The sequence below is a fragment of the Pseudorasbora parva genome, chromosome 24, assembly GCF_024679245.1.
Source record: "Pseudorasbora parva isolate DD20220531a chromosome 24, ASM2467924v1, whole genome shotgun sequence".
NCBI classification, from domain to species: domain Eukaryota; kingdom Metazoa; phylum Chordata; class Actinopteri; order Cypriniformes; family Gobionidae; genus Pseudorasbora; species Pseudorasbora parva.
In genome coordinates, this window is record NC_090195.1 from 11,920,486 (window position 1) to 11,934,988 (window position 14,503).

General features: G+C 34.9%; 1 protein-coding gene across 1 annotated transcript; it reads right to left on the reverse strand.

The window, feature by feature from the left end:
- Positions 1–4,700: 4,700 nt before the first annotated feature.
- Positions 4,701–7,549, reverse strand: ccl20b (chemokine (C-C motif) ligand 20b). Its single transcript, XM_067435013.1, has 4 exons — positions 7,383–7,549; positions 6,767–6,869; positions 5,340–5,417; positions 4,701–5,248 (listed from the first exon to the last, which is right to left on the reverse strand). The coding sequence occupies exons 1-4, from the start codon at positions 7,447–7,449 to the stop codon at positions 5,206–5,208; spliced, it is 291 nt and encodes a 96-aa protein (XP_067291114.1). The 5' UTR covers positions 7,450–7,549; the 3' UTR covers positions 4,701–5,205.
- Positions 7,550–14,503: the final 6,954 nt, after the last annotated feature.

Genomic DNA, 14,503 nt, shown 5'->3' on the forward strand with positions numbered 1-14,503 from the left:
TCACAGTTCAAACTCCGGGGTGCGTCTATGCTAAAAGGGGAGATCATTAACAGCCATGGGCGGGATTTCCCTATACTCTTATAAAAACGGGGAAATATGAAACCTTGCATTATTATGAGAGATTGATAATGATCGATTGGGATTATAATAAAAAGTATTGGGTGGATTTTTACCATTATAGACTGGTTGTTTACACATGTGGGCACACATTTATTTTCAAACACCTTATAAAAGTTAATTTTGCATAATAGATCCCCTTTAATGAAAACAGCAGATTAGAAAATGTTTTCTGTTGTGCAGCCAGCCCACTGTAACAACAACTTACTCAAAAAGGATATGCTATTACTATACATTCAGCAACAGATAACTGTGAGGGAAGTTACTAATAGGCATTTTCAATAGTGTAAAGCTTCTCGTTGCAGTTGAAATACGAGAAGTTCTGTGGCATTTCAGCAATGTGACACCCTCTGTAGTAAAACAGGCTCAACCATTCTGGCTGTGCCGTTCTAGATCCAAGCCATCCAAACGTATGAATCTCTTTTAAACTATTCTTAACTTTTGTGAAATGTGCAGATAAAGAATTATTAGACAAAAATCCTCTTTTTTATGTAACAAAATCCTTTCAGATTCAGACTGTCCAGTCTTGCAGCCTACTCTCATTTTAACTTGATGATGTGCTTATCAATTACATGGTGCGTTATTTCATGGAAAGTCATATTATATAACCAGTCGAAAGTATTTAGTTATCCATTTCAGTGTCTCACTCCCATGCCATTTAAACAACCTCAGCTTTTAATATAAAGGTACACTTCGCAACATTTAAATAAGGAGTCAATACATCACCAATCCTGGTGGACATGTTTTTGTCTTACCCTGATTTGCTATGGGAATCCTGTTTTTACTGTATTTAAGACCTGGCAGAATGGTTTTCTTGGGAAAATATGTAGCCTCATTGGCCCATATGTGTGTCTCGTCATATCTGTAAACAGATCCCACAAACAGAACATTTCTCTTAAAAGGATACGTTTTCGGCCCAGTTTTTTACTTAGGCAAATCTTCCCAACCATGAACACGCACTCCGGGCTGCAAACAAAGCACAGATGATCTGACATCTAAAAACGTGTGTGTTGAAATTTAACGATATCATTGTGAAATTCTTCTCAAATTATATTACAGCCGTCATACCCTCACGAGGACGCTGCTACTAAATCTGCGAGTGAACCTTTTCTTTGGGACAAACTGTAATAAATCCAAACATGTATTCTTGACCATATTGTTCGCGATCATGGTAGTGAATAAATGCACTTATGCAACCCCTGTGCTACAATAGAAAGTAAAAATGTAACATTTGGAATTAAGATTAGGAGATTTTCCGTTTGATAAAGCTATCAATTGGTTAAATTAAGTCATGCGCCATCTACAGGCATATTGGGTGAAGTGAAACGTGAAATGGCCATTAGAATGTTTTTTCTGGCTATTTTTTTTTTTTATGTTTTAATAACCTATAAAACAACTTTACTTACTGGTTATTTTAGAATATTATTTAATAGTAATGTAAAACAACTTTCCTATAAAAATGTTTTTTGCAGATGCTTTTGTGTAATGACAGTAAATCATATTAAATAGACACAAATTTAATCTTATTTAGTCCTCCATATGATGGTTAATGTGCTCAGATTATTTTTTTATTAATTAAACAAATCAAAACAAAATATGGTTTAATACTGGTACCTATTGCACAAAACTAAGATAAGGGATTAAGCGGGGATATCTTGGTGATCCTGGCTCAATTTATTTGCTAATATACAGTTATCTTTCATTATTGTCCTTGCTGTGAGTGTGCTTTCAGGGTACGTTTATATGACAGCGGTGTACTCATGCTGCGTTCCAGTTCGTTTTTAATATGCCCCTCATTCGCCAACTTCCCTCTGTCTCGTTCACTCGGATGTGCGTCATTGCTTACATTGCATGAGTGCCCACTACTGGCGGAACATTTGCAGTGGACTGAACTGGAATGCCCACTATAGTGTATTCATTATTTATTTATTTTTCTTTATGAAATTGTTTAATGCAACATTCTGTATGTATATAGGTGTGTTTGGGTTGTTTTAAATGTTTTTCAAAATATTTAAAATATCATAGTCGTTTGTGGTGGGGTAAATTATGGAGCTAGAAATATGACAAAATAATCTGAATTTGAATTGTATAAATCTGAATTATTGACAAGTGTAATCTAACAAAATTGAATATTATGTTTCATTTTACATAGTACTGAATTTGAATTTTTTTAAATGTTGAATATAGAACCTTTGAAATTGAACACATCTGAAATGTTTTTTATGTCGAAATTGTATAGACATGTATTTTCAAACGGCAGATATTTTGTTCTGAATTAATAGACTGTAAATATTAAGTTTTTGTAAATACAGATTCAATTTAGATGAAGAAGAAATTCAGATCATCAAATTCAATATTCTAAAATTCAGATGATCAAATTCAATATTCTAAAATTCAGATCATCAAATTCAATGTTCTAAAATTCAGATCATCAAATTCAATATTCTAAAATTCATATCATCAAATTCAATATTCTAAAATTCAGATCATCAAATTCAATATTCTAAAATTCAGATCATCAAATTCAATATTCTAAAATTCAGATCATAAAATTCTAAATTCTAAAATTCAGATCATCAAATTCAATATTCTAAAATTCAGATCATAAAATTCTAAATTCTAAAATTCAGATCATCAAATGTAATGTTCTAAAATTCAGATAATCAAATTCAATATTCTAAAATTCAGATCATAAAATTCTAAATTCTAAAATTCAGATCATCAAATGTAATGTTCTAAAATTCAGATAATCAAATTCAATATTCTAAAGTTCTAAAATTCAGATAATCAAATTCAATGTTCTAAAATTCAGATCATAAAATTCAATGTTCTAAAATTCAGATCATAAAATTCAATATTCTAAAATTCAGATCATAAAATTCTAAATTCTAAAATTCAGATCATCAAATTTAATGTTCTAAAATTCAGATAATCAAATTCAATATTCTAAAGTTCTAAAATTCAGATCATCAAATTCAATGTTCTAAAATTCAGATCATCAAATTCAATGTTCTAAAATTCAGATCATAAAATTCAATGTTCTAAAATTCAGATCATAAAATTCAATGTTCTAAAATTCAGATCATAAAATTCAATGTTCTAAAATTCAGATCATCAAATTCAATGTTCTAAAATTCAGATCATCAAATTCAAAATTCTAAAATTCAGATCATCAAATTCAAAATTCTAAAATTCAGATGGCAGAAATTCAGATCATACAGAAAGTAGGCCAGAGGTCATCATCAGGGAAGAGTAAAGGATGTCAGAAAAATCCAAACAATTTTTAAATAACTTGAGTATAACGTTCTACTTATATCAAAACCAACAACGTGGTTTTGATATAATGACATAAAAAGTCAAGAGTATGACAAACAGTAATACAATCCGTCAGAGTTTAGGGGACTGTTAACTTTAGAGGAATGTTAAAATTACGTTAGAATAACTGTTACAGTCGCAAAAAGGAAAACTGGGTTGAGAACTCAATTAAAGGGGGAGTATGATTTTAATAATAAAAGACACAAAAACCTACCCATTGAAATCTAGACGCACCCTGGCGGCAGCAAATCTAATCTGCCTTCGAGTGTCGTCCAGCAACTCTCAAAACCCTTCTGAGCTGTAAACGCTAAACTGGTCAGGCCAATCACATCGTGTATAGAGTCGGTGGGCGGGGCTTAACATAATGACGGCAGAGTTGCGTTTGCGTGCTACTAGTAAACACAGAAACTGGCGAACGGCGGTCTTTCGAATCAACTTTGACCGCGACTCTGGAAGACTTGGAGTTAAACTTTTCTCTGAGAAAAGAAAGTTTAATCTGTCAACTAGCTCTGGTTGGTTGAAGCGCTATCCAATTGCTTGGGAGTTTGAAAGACAACCGTTTATCCGCCCCTTCGGACTGAGCCCTGTCAATGGTGAGTTTCCAGACCAAACATCTTGATGTGGGTCTGGCTTGTCAGGCTAAGAAAAACCCACAAGGGGAAAAACATCATAATAGAACCAACTTAAAACATAGCAACAACAGAAACACAGGGAACCAGGAAACGACAGACATAAGACAACACAAGGAGACTATAAAGAGGGACAAATCAGGCAGGTAATAAGGGGAAACAGGTGGGGCAATTAATCACTGATAAAATAACAAGGGTTGCGTCAAACAAGACAAGAGCACATTGTCCACAATGACAAAACACCACAAGTGCCACACAGGACATGACAAGCTTGTGACAACAACATTCCACAAACCACAAACTAATGTTCGTTTCCTTTAAAAAAGCTTTTGTTTCCTATAAGAAAACAATATATTGTTTGTATAGCCTACTGATTATTATAGGGGTTTGTCCACTGGTTATAGATGATTACTGACGTACAGCGCGGTAAGGATATTGGAGTAAAGAGGAATGGGAATGTTAGAATAAAGTTCTACAAACCAAAAACTAATGTTCTATTTCCATTTTGTTCTAAAATCAAATGAAATCCCCCCCCCCCCCCAACCAAACACACACACACACACACACACACACACACACAAAATAAATCCGTAGTAGCCTATAATAATTTTCATTGTAGTTCATCACAGAAATTCAGAGTGAAATTAAAGGACCTTTATTTAAAAAAACAGTAAAAAAATATAGTAAGTGAAATTTAACAGAAAATAAAAACATTTATATATAAAATCAAATAAAATGTTTATTCAATTTTACGTAGAGGGGAAAAAATTTCCTACTTTTTCATACTGGCAAGACTTAAACAGAAGAGGGCAGCAAAGGCACCATTCCACAAAATATGGTTTCAAGGTACGTTTATGAATATAGAATCTTATCAAATATACAATTCCTTTAAATATATTGTTTATTCATAAGAAACGTTTAAATATTCTTTAGATTAGTAAAAAATATAATAAAACAGTGAACTTGGAGTGAGTTAGTTACCAATACAAAAAAAAACACCACCAAACATGTAAAGTACATAGTAGCTTGTATTTTGCCCTCTATAAATACTCTGTAGAAGAAAGTGCTCTTAAGTCATGCCAATAAAGAATACAATTTATATATTTTTTTAAATCTTCCTTTTTTTGCGTTCTTGTTTGTCATTTCAAGCAACCCCGTAATTTTGACCGATTCTTCTTGCTCTCATCCTATAAGGGACAGAACATGTTTTCCATTAATTTTCAAGCACACAAGACTGCATTCTTTTATGTTAGTGATTTATAAGTCATGTTCTCATACTTTAAGCACTCGACTCTTCTTTGAGTCCATTCTTGCGCTGGGTTAGCACAGATTGATTTTCCTTTTTCGGTGTGGAAGCTGCAATGACAAAACATACCATGAACTCTATTCCCAGGGACAATATGATCAGTTTTCTTATGTCTATAAAATCTAAAGAAAAAGGTCAACAGTTTATTCAAGTGGCATTGCAAATTCAACCCCCAAAGATATACAAAGAAAGAATTAGGGATAAGTTTAAAAGTCAGTTATAAATACAACTGATAATGCTTGATAAATAACGATATTAACAAACCTTCAGAATCTACATTAAACTAATCAGATTTGTCATTAAATGTTTCTACATATTTAAATCATAGTATCTATAGTATCACATATAGTTGGTGAATTCATCAAAACCATAAAAAAATGATATATATAAAATGTGATAATATATCATACACAGCATCTGTCAAAAGTTTGGAAATGTAACTATTTTTGAACTATGTTTCTGAAAGTCTCTTTTACACACCAAGTCTGCATTTATTTGATCAAAAATACAGAAAAAAAACTGTTATGAAATATTACAAATTTCAAATAATGATTTTCTAATGTAGTATACATTCAGATATTATTTATTTCTGTGATGGCAAAGGTGAATTTTCAGCATCACTACTCCAGTGTTAGTGTCACATGATCCTTCAGAAATCTTTATAATACGCTAATTTATTATTATTGTTGGAAACAGTTGTGCTGCTTAATATGTTTTATAATCTGCTGTGATGGTGTTTTCAGGATTCTTTGATGAAGATTATGTTTAAATTAACAGCATTTATTTAAAAAGGGAATCTTTTGTATCAATATACACTACTGTTTTCCCCTTTCTTTTTTGAAAGAAATTAATACTCTTGCAGCAACTATGTGTTAAATTGATAAAAAGTAATAGTAAAGATTTATATTAAAAATATTTATATTTTGAAAAAATGCTGTACTTTTTATTCATTAATGAATCCTGAAGAAAAAGTATCACAGGTTCTAAAAAAACCAAAAAAAAACAAAAAAAAAACATTAATAATAACTGAGTATTATTGATAATATATGATCATATCGGCATTAGAATGATTTCTGGAGGATCATGTGACACTGAAGACTGAGTGATAGCTGATGAAAATTCAGCTATGCATCAGAAATAAATTACATATCAAAGTATATTCAAATAGAAAACCATTATAATACATTTTATTCATATTTCACAAATGTACAGTTTTATTCTGTATTTTTGATCAAATAAATGCAGGCTTGATGAGCCTGAAGATACTTCTTTCAGAAACATTAAAAATAGCAATGTGTCCACACTTTTGACTGGTAAATGAAAGTATACTTGCCATGCTTTTACAATTTCTAACTTGCATAAAGTCCATCAAACATGTATGCAAAATAAAAATACTCACACAATAGCTGGAAGATCACAGCTGCCAGTTACATGTTGGATATCGTAGCCTTTCAGAATTGCACACCGTATGGGTTTTTTAATATAACTGAGGCAGCAACTACCTGTGAAACAGAAGGGAAAGAGTTATTCAGGTCTTCACACATCTACAGGCTCTGTCAAACGTTCCATTAATGTCCTAAATGACAATAATGTTAGTGAACTATATTGTACCTATAGTGTAGCATTAAGCACTTTTATATGCGTTACATGCCTCAGTGCCTAGTGTAGCGTTAAGGACTTTTACATGCGGTAGTTGAACAAACTGCTAATACAAGAGTTTCTACAATAAATTCAGCTAGGAGATGCCTATAACTGAACAGGTAATGAAATCTTTTTTTGTTGTATGACAATTGTGCCCTTGATCATAAAAAATAATCTTAATTTTTAAACTGATACTAATCCATGCAATCAATGTGTTGTTATATTAAAAACATATTTTAAAGCAATTGCTCAACATTTCAGCAGCGCGAGTCAAATAACATTAAAAATAACAAATAACATGAGTGGATCATTAACGCATTCAGCAGAACAGCGTTTCAAAGATCTATTGCATATTTAGTAGCACAATCACTCACCTGCCTCCGTCTCCACCTGGAAAATCAGGAGTGTAACGAATGCCAAAATAAATATTTTTGTTTTCATCTTTGAACTTTGGAAATGCTCCAGTATCACATAAAGTGTTGAAGTGTTGTTAAAAGAGGAGTAATCCAGAGAAAGGTCTGAAGAGCATTTGCCGGACTTCAGTGATTTAGCTCTTTTTAAGCCCTAGATTCGGGTTTCCCCCACCTTTGGAATTTATGTTTACTCCCACCCCCCACCGTATGAAATTCCTCTGATGTGAAGTGGATGTGTTGTGTTCACTACTGAGCAGGTGTGTAGCGTAATCTACTTCCTGCTTTCATAACCACATTCCTCTGATTGATGTTCAGATATTAAACACAGGAGGTCATGTATTATAGCATGCTTGAAAATAAGAGTTCAGATGTAATAAAGATCCTTTAAGATTTTGTTTGTCGAATCAACAAAAATAGAATCAATCGACTGATTCCATGAATTAAATGATAATAGATTAGATAAAGATTCATAAACATTTTTATGTCTCTAAAGTTCAGACATAAAGTTACTGAACCAAATTTGACATAAATTACATACAGATTATCATGTTGCACCCTTGCATGCAGTCACATAATCAGATTACTTTTCCTTTTTTGTTAAAGGGTTAGTTCAGCCAAATATGAAATTGATTGTCACAGGTTCAGGGTGTGACACTGGCTCTTCCAGTGTTTATCCTGTCCTGTCATTTTTCTGCAGCTTGTGATTGGAGTAATTAGTTTGATCACGAGCTGTCACTTGTTCCATCTACCCTTTATTTACCCAGCTGTGTCTATCTCCTGTTGTCAGTTTGATGTCTGCACTATGTTCTGTCTTGTGTCTTACCTGTTTTTGACTCTGTATTCAGGACCCTTAAGGCTGCAACATACTCCGCAAGAACAGAGAAAAAAGTTCTCGCTCCCAGGGCTGCGAGAACAAAATGACGCCATTTTGTTCTCGCAGTCCAGGTTTGGGAGTTCTTGCAGCTTGTTCTCAACACATCGCCTAAGCAGAACGTTTTTCTTGCGGGTGTCCGAGAACTATCGTGCAATTGGTCAGACATTTAATGTAGGCGTGGTTAATGCGGAGAAACGCAGATGATCTGCTTTTCTTGCGAAGTATGGAATGACGAACTTTGTTCTTGCCACCTCGAGAAAACAAACAAATTTCATTGTTCTTGCAGAGTATGTTCCAAGCTTGAGACAAGGAGTTACAGCAAGCGTTGATTTCCTTGCTGGCTTGGTCTACGTCTTATGCCCCAAACTATTTCCAGTCTCTTTGTTTTCTTTTGTTTATTTGTTGGTGTCTCAGGTTGGCCTGAATAAACTTCTGTTCTTTCAACTGCTATTTGAGTCCTCCTTTCATCAGCATCATGACATTGATGTCATTAATGACTCACCTTAATGTTGTTCCACACCCATAAGACCGCCGTTCATCTTCAGAACACAGTTTAAGATATTTTATGTTTTGGTCCAGGAGCATATGCAGTCTATGCACACTTTACTGTCCATGTCCAGAAAGGGAATAAAAACATCATCAAAGTAGTCCATATGGGACATCAGTTAGTTAATTACAATCTCTTGAAGCATTGAAAATACATTTTGGTCCAAAAATATCAAAAACTATGACTTTATTCAGCATTGTCTTCTCTTCCGTGTTCCTCAAATAAAGATTCAAATGGCCATGAATCAGTGAATCGATCAATGATTCGGATCGCCAATGTCACGTGATTTTGGCAGTTTGACACGCGATCCAAACTGCTGAAATCATGTGACATTGGCGATTCGAACTAACTTTCACTGCATGGATAAAGTGAGTAAATGACGACAGAATTTTCCTTTTTGAGTGAACTGTCTCTTTAAGTAACATACCTATAATTAATTTGTAACTTAACCTGAATGAACAAAACTTCACAATAAGGCTCTGATTTCAGTGCTTTTATACGGATTTCAACCTTTTTGAAAGTGATGAAAGTGCTTCTAGTCTTACATGGAGATGTATTTTGTTGCAGTTCCAGCTGCTTTGTGCAAGGAATCAGTTGTCATGCTAATTTCTATAATTACTGAATTCTGGAAAGCAGAGGACAGAAGTGACGGGCTGATGAAGCAGACATGATAGCTTTGACATTATATATATTTTATATATACTATATACTTATATAGACATAGACATATATATTTTACTTCACAGTGTCACCAATTTCAGGTCTGGAGAAATGAATGAATAACTCACTGTGTGAAGAAAGCACTGGCTAATTTTAGATGTGACCTTTTATAAAATTTTAAATTTATGGAAATTGTACTAGTGTAAATTGTAAGGTGTACAATTTTGGGTCTGCTAAAAATAGTAAAATAGTAATAGTACTTTGTACTCTGCAGAAGTCTAAATTTAGCAAAAGTGCTAAATTTAGATGTACTTCAGAGCCATAAATAGCATCCAGGAAATGATTTGAATGTTGTTTTGTGTATGATCGTGAGAAGCTCATGTTTCATATGAAAATGACATTTAAAAAAGCCAATGTAGGAAAAAAATGTAGAACTACATATTTAGTGAGGCTTATGCTTATATACATGTACATATGGAATGAGGCAAATACAATGGAAAAATGTCTGAAAACAAGTACATAGATCTAAACATTTCAAAAGAACATTGAAAATTTAGCATGAAATTTAAGTGAAGAAAAAATATTTAATTCGTTGTGACAATTTTTGTAAAAAATGTTTGCATGCATATTACTTGATTATGCAAATATGGTCACTAAATATAGTTATTTTTTATATTGATCTATTCATATTATATATTTATGGTCAAATGTATTATGTATTATACATGTATTTAAAACTATGACGGGTACAGGGTCCGGAATGACGTCATCAAGTATATACTTTCAATTTTAAATGTCTATGGAGGAGCTCTGTGGTCATATGTGCACCATTTGAAAGCTTAATAGTCTCTACTTTCTGGAGACATGTATTACTTTAGCATTCGTTTTACACAAAGTAACTTATTTACACTAAATTACTCTGGCACCATTTCCTCCTGTATTTGGCATGTACCCAACTTGAAAACTTCCCATAGTGGTCTAAAAATGGTGGTGTCATTTAGCAGGAAATCATTTGAAGTTACATAAACCACTGCTAAAAGTGATAAACATATAAGTACATGTTGTCTGAGCTGCAATGACAAAACACCCCCCCCCCCCCCCAAAAAAAAAAAGAGAGAGGCGCTTTTTAGTTATAAATTCATTTTTTAAAAGTATAACTCAGGTCTTGTGTGCTCTAGCACCTGCCTGCAAACATCTGTGGCTGTTTCCAGTCCAGAAAATACTGGAAAAAAAGATTTTTGTCTGGATCATGAATGCAAAATTTATTCGAATGGATCTAAATGGAGGAATATTACCTTTTTTAAGTAATTCGCCCCCACCCTCCACCACCAGCCATATACAGTGTTAAGTGAAAGTGATAAATATTATAGTATAAATTGTCTTTAATTCTGCTTTCAAAACTGATTTTATAACCAAAACAGCACCAAAAATGGCCCCGAAGCATAAGTGGTTAAATATATAATACATATTTAGTGCCATAAATGTATTTTAGCCTTTTGAAAATAGCATAAACTGCACGATTCATGCAATATAGAACACTTAAAAGGATATTATTCGTCTTGATGTGCACCTAATCAGAGTCCTTGAAAACCTTAGAAAATGTCCTAATTCCAAAAATGCCTGGTCAGCTAAACATTAACATGATGACTCATTTATTACCATTTGAATTTTCCTAGCATGAGATCATGGCTGTACAAAGTGTCTTCTGGGGCTGACCGCACATATTGTTAAACATTTGTTAAAAGCCCATACTCTTCACACTACAGGTTCTTTATTGGCATCTACAGTTCCATGAAGAACCTTTAACATCTATGGAACATTTCCACTGCACAAAAGGTTCTTTAGATTATTAACATCCATCCATCCACCCATCCATGCATCCTAAACATACTTCAGACGGCCCTGGGGGGTTAATAAAAGCCAGGTGAATCGATTGGGTTTTGTAAGAAAAATATCCATATAAAACGCTTTAAAGTAAAATCTTCTGCCAGATCGCCTTCCGTACTCAACTTAAAGCGTTACTTCACCGCTTTTTCATATTAAACTATGTTATTCCCTTAACTAAAACGAGTTGATACATACCTCTCTCGTCTCAGTGCGTGCACTTAATCTCTCTGACGCGCGGTGATGATCTGATAGCATTTATCTTAGCCCACTAAGCCCAGTTCATTCACTATGGAACCAAACAGAGATCAAGTTAGAAGAACCAAACACCTCCATCTTTTCCCTATTTAAATACAGTTACACCAATAGTTGAACGATCAAGTATGGTGACAAAATAAAACGTGGTACTTCTCTAATCGGATTAAAAAGGAGAACTATAATGTATGGCGGATTAGCACTTCTGAGAGTACTTCGGCTCGGCGCAGTAAAAAGTCCCGGCTGAAACATCTTTCCTCACACCTCCCCCTCACTCTCTCATTTCTGTCAATAGGGAGATGTGAGGGAAGACGTTTCGGCCGGGACTTTTTACTGCGCCGAGCCGAAGTACTCTCAGAAGTGCTCTTCCGCCATACAATATAGTTCTCCTTTTTACTCCGATTAGAAACGTGGCACGTTTTATTTTGTCACCATACTTGATCGTTCAACTACTCGTGTAACTGTATTTAAATAGGGGAAACGTGGAGGTGTTTGGTACTTCTAACTTGATCTCTGTTTGTTTCCATAGTGAATGAACTGGGCTTAGGGAGCTAAGATAAATGCTATCAGATCATCACTGCGTGTCAGAGAGATTAAGAGCACGCACTGAGACAAGAGAGGTATGTATCAACTCGTTTTAGTTAAGGGAATAACATAGTTTAATATGAAAAGGCAGAGAAGTATCCCTTTAAGCAGAAAGTGTAACGCCTCCCGCAGTTCAAAACACGTAAGCTACGCTCTACATTATTAGTCGCGTCAGTTAAAGGGGGGGGGGGGGGGGAAACACTCAGTTTCAGTCAATCTCATGTCAATCTTGAGTACCTATAGAGTAGTATTGCATCCTTCATATCTCCGAAAAGTCTTTAGTTTTATTATATTTATAAAAGAAATATAGGCTGTACCGAGTCTTTCCGGAAAAAAACGAGCAGCTGGAGGCGTATCGTGTGGGCGGAGATAAAGAATGACGAGCGCACAGCTACAGCACGAGAGCTTCTGAAAGCTGACATCCTCAAGCGTGGAGAAGAAAACGTTACCCTAATAAATGGCTATCAATTAGATTCAACTAATTAGATCCAGAGGCTGAAATAAATTGAACAGGAGAAGCAACAACATCAGGATGTCTGTCTCTGTGGTATGTACTGTATTTAGTGGCCTGTCAACATTTGTGTGTGTTTACTCGCAGTTTATGAGGACCTGATTCGGTTTATGGACTATTGTATGCGACTAAACCTTAGCAGTAGCAAGCAAAACGGTTTTGCACGTCAGACTAGTGTAACGTTATACATAGAACAACAATGGAGTCCGTTAGCGCATTTGAATGACGAAGCACGCTTTGTGAGAACACTAGGTTTATGTTTGGGTGGTTTTACAATAATCAAACTGACACCTATAGTGGTCAGCTAAACAAATGTATTTAAACACACACCATAAATCGCATGCTCCATTGATAAATTAACTAACGTTATACGTGTTATAAGTATATCGTGTCGTTTACTGATGTTTACTCACACGACGATAGCCAACATCATAGACATTTGAAGCAGTTTAACTCACCGCCTGTTTCCAAAGCAGGACTGAACCTTTATCGCTGGGACCGCTCCGTCAAAAACACACTTCTTTGGTATGATTTGGTGAAGTCCTGTGACAGCAGTGACCGTGGAGATCCGCGATGTTGTGAAGCTTCCCGTCATTTCTGCGTTCAAATCGGTTCAAATGCAGCGCTGCCTTCCCGGAATGCTGTGCTGAAGCGTTGAAGTCGCTTGATGTCACCCATAGGAATAAAGTGGAGCGGGGACGCGGCGCGGACATAAGTGTTCACGGACGAGTGGATCTGCAGCTGAGAGAGTGTTTATGGGCGTGCATTTGCTCTTTCGCCTCAGTCACACGCGCGCACACCCTACCGGGAGAAGAGCCGTACAGCCCATACAAGGACCTTCCGCTCTGTTGATGTCAAGCCGACCCACACTCGAAAAAAACTCTCCGACACTTGTGAGAAACGGGAAGGAGTATTTTTGACACAGAAATACTCCATCAAACGTTCAACATTAGTTTTTGAAACTTTGTCTATGTTTAGGATGGGAATCCAAGTCTTTAACAGTGTAAAAAGCTCAGTATGCATGAAACAGCATTTCACCCCCCCCTTTAAGCTTTTTTGTAAGTTCAATATGGAAGACCATGACGTCTGGTGGAAGCAAGATATCTTTCTTTAAAAAGCTTTGTTTTTAAGATTGTAGACAAGAAGCCCGCAACACTATAGGCGCTTTGCCGTGCACTTCTTGGACATTGTTAATGTCTTTGATGACATTTTTACATGTTTATCTTGGGTTGAAATAGCTTGCATACCAAGTTAATTTCCTTGACCATTGTTTAAATGACAGACATATTTGTATCTTGGCTAACTCTTAAATTGTTATAAATGGTCCGCATGCGTCACAAACAGATCTCACCACATCTTTCCTTATTGTAAACTGACATTGTGAACTGTGTGAACACTATTTTTGTCACCTTAAAGATGTTGCAACACTTTCAGTTCTAAATTTCAAATTTTGTTGACGCAACAAGTAGACGCACAAAACGTTTCCAGATAAAGGCCTAGTCCTTGTGAATGCAATAGCCCAAATAATGGGATGTTTGTGTAAAGCACTCAAATTACTTACATAATGGAGTTTTATATAGCATATCTCAGTGCATTGAATACTGCACTATCTCTGTGTATAAAATCAAGGGTATTTTTTTAAATGTCCTTATGTTGAGCTGCTGCTTTTTGTCTTTCCTCGAGTCTCTCTCCATGCTTTTTCACTTTCTTAGTGAAATTAATAATTAGGACAAATTTCACGATTTCAATTTAGTTTAAATAAATTT

Coding starts and splice junctions, on each gene's coding strand:
- ccl20b (XM_067435013.1), bottom strand. CDS start 7,449: ATGAAAACAAAAATATTTATTTTGGCATTCGTTACACTCCTGATTTTC. Junction 5,418..6,766: donor TGTGATCTTCCAGCTATTGT/GTGAGTATTTTT, acceptor TTGTCATTGCAG/CTTCCACACCGAAAAAGGAA. Junction 5,249..5,339: donor AGAAGAGTCGAGTGCTTAAA/GTATGAGAACAT, acceptor TGTCCCTTATAG/GATGAGAGCAAGAAGAATCG.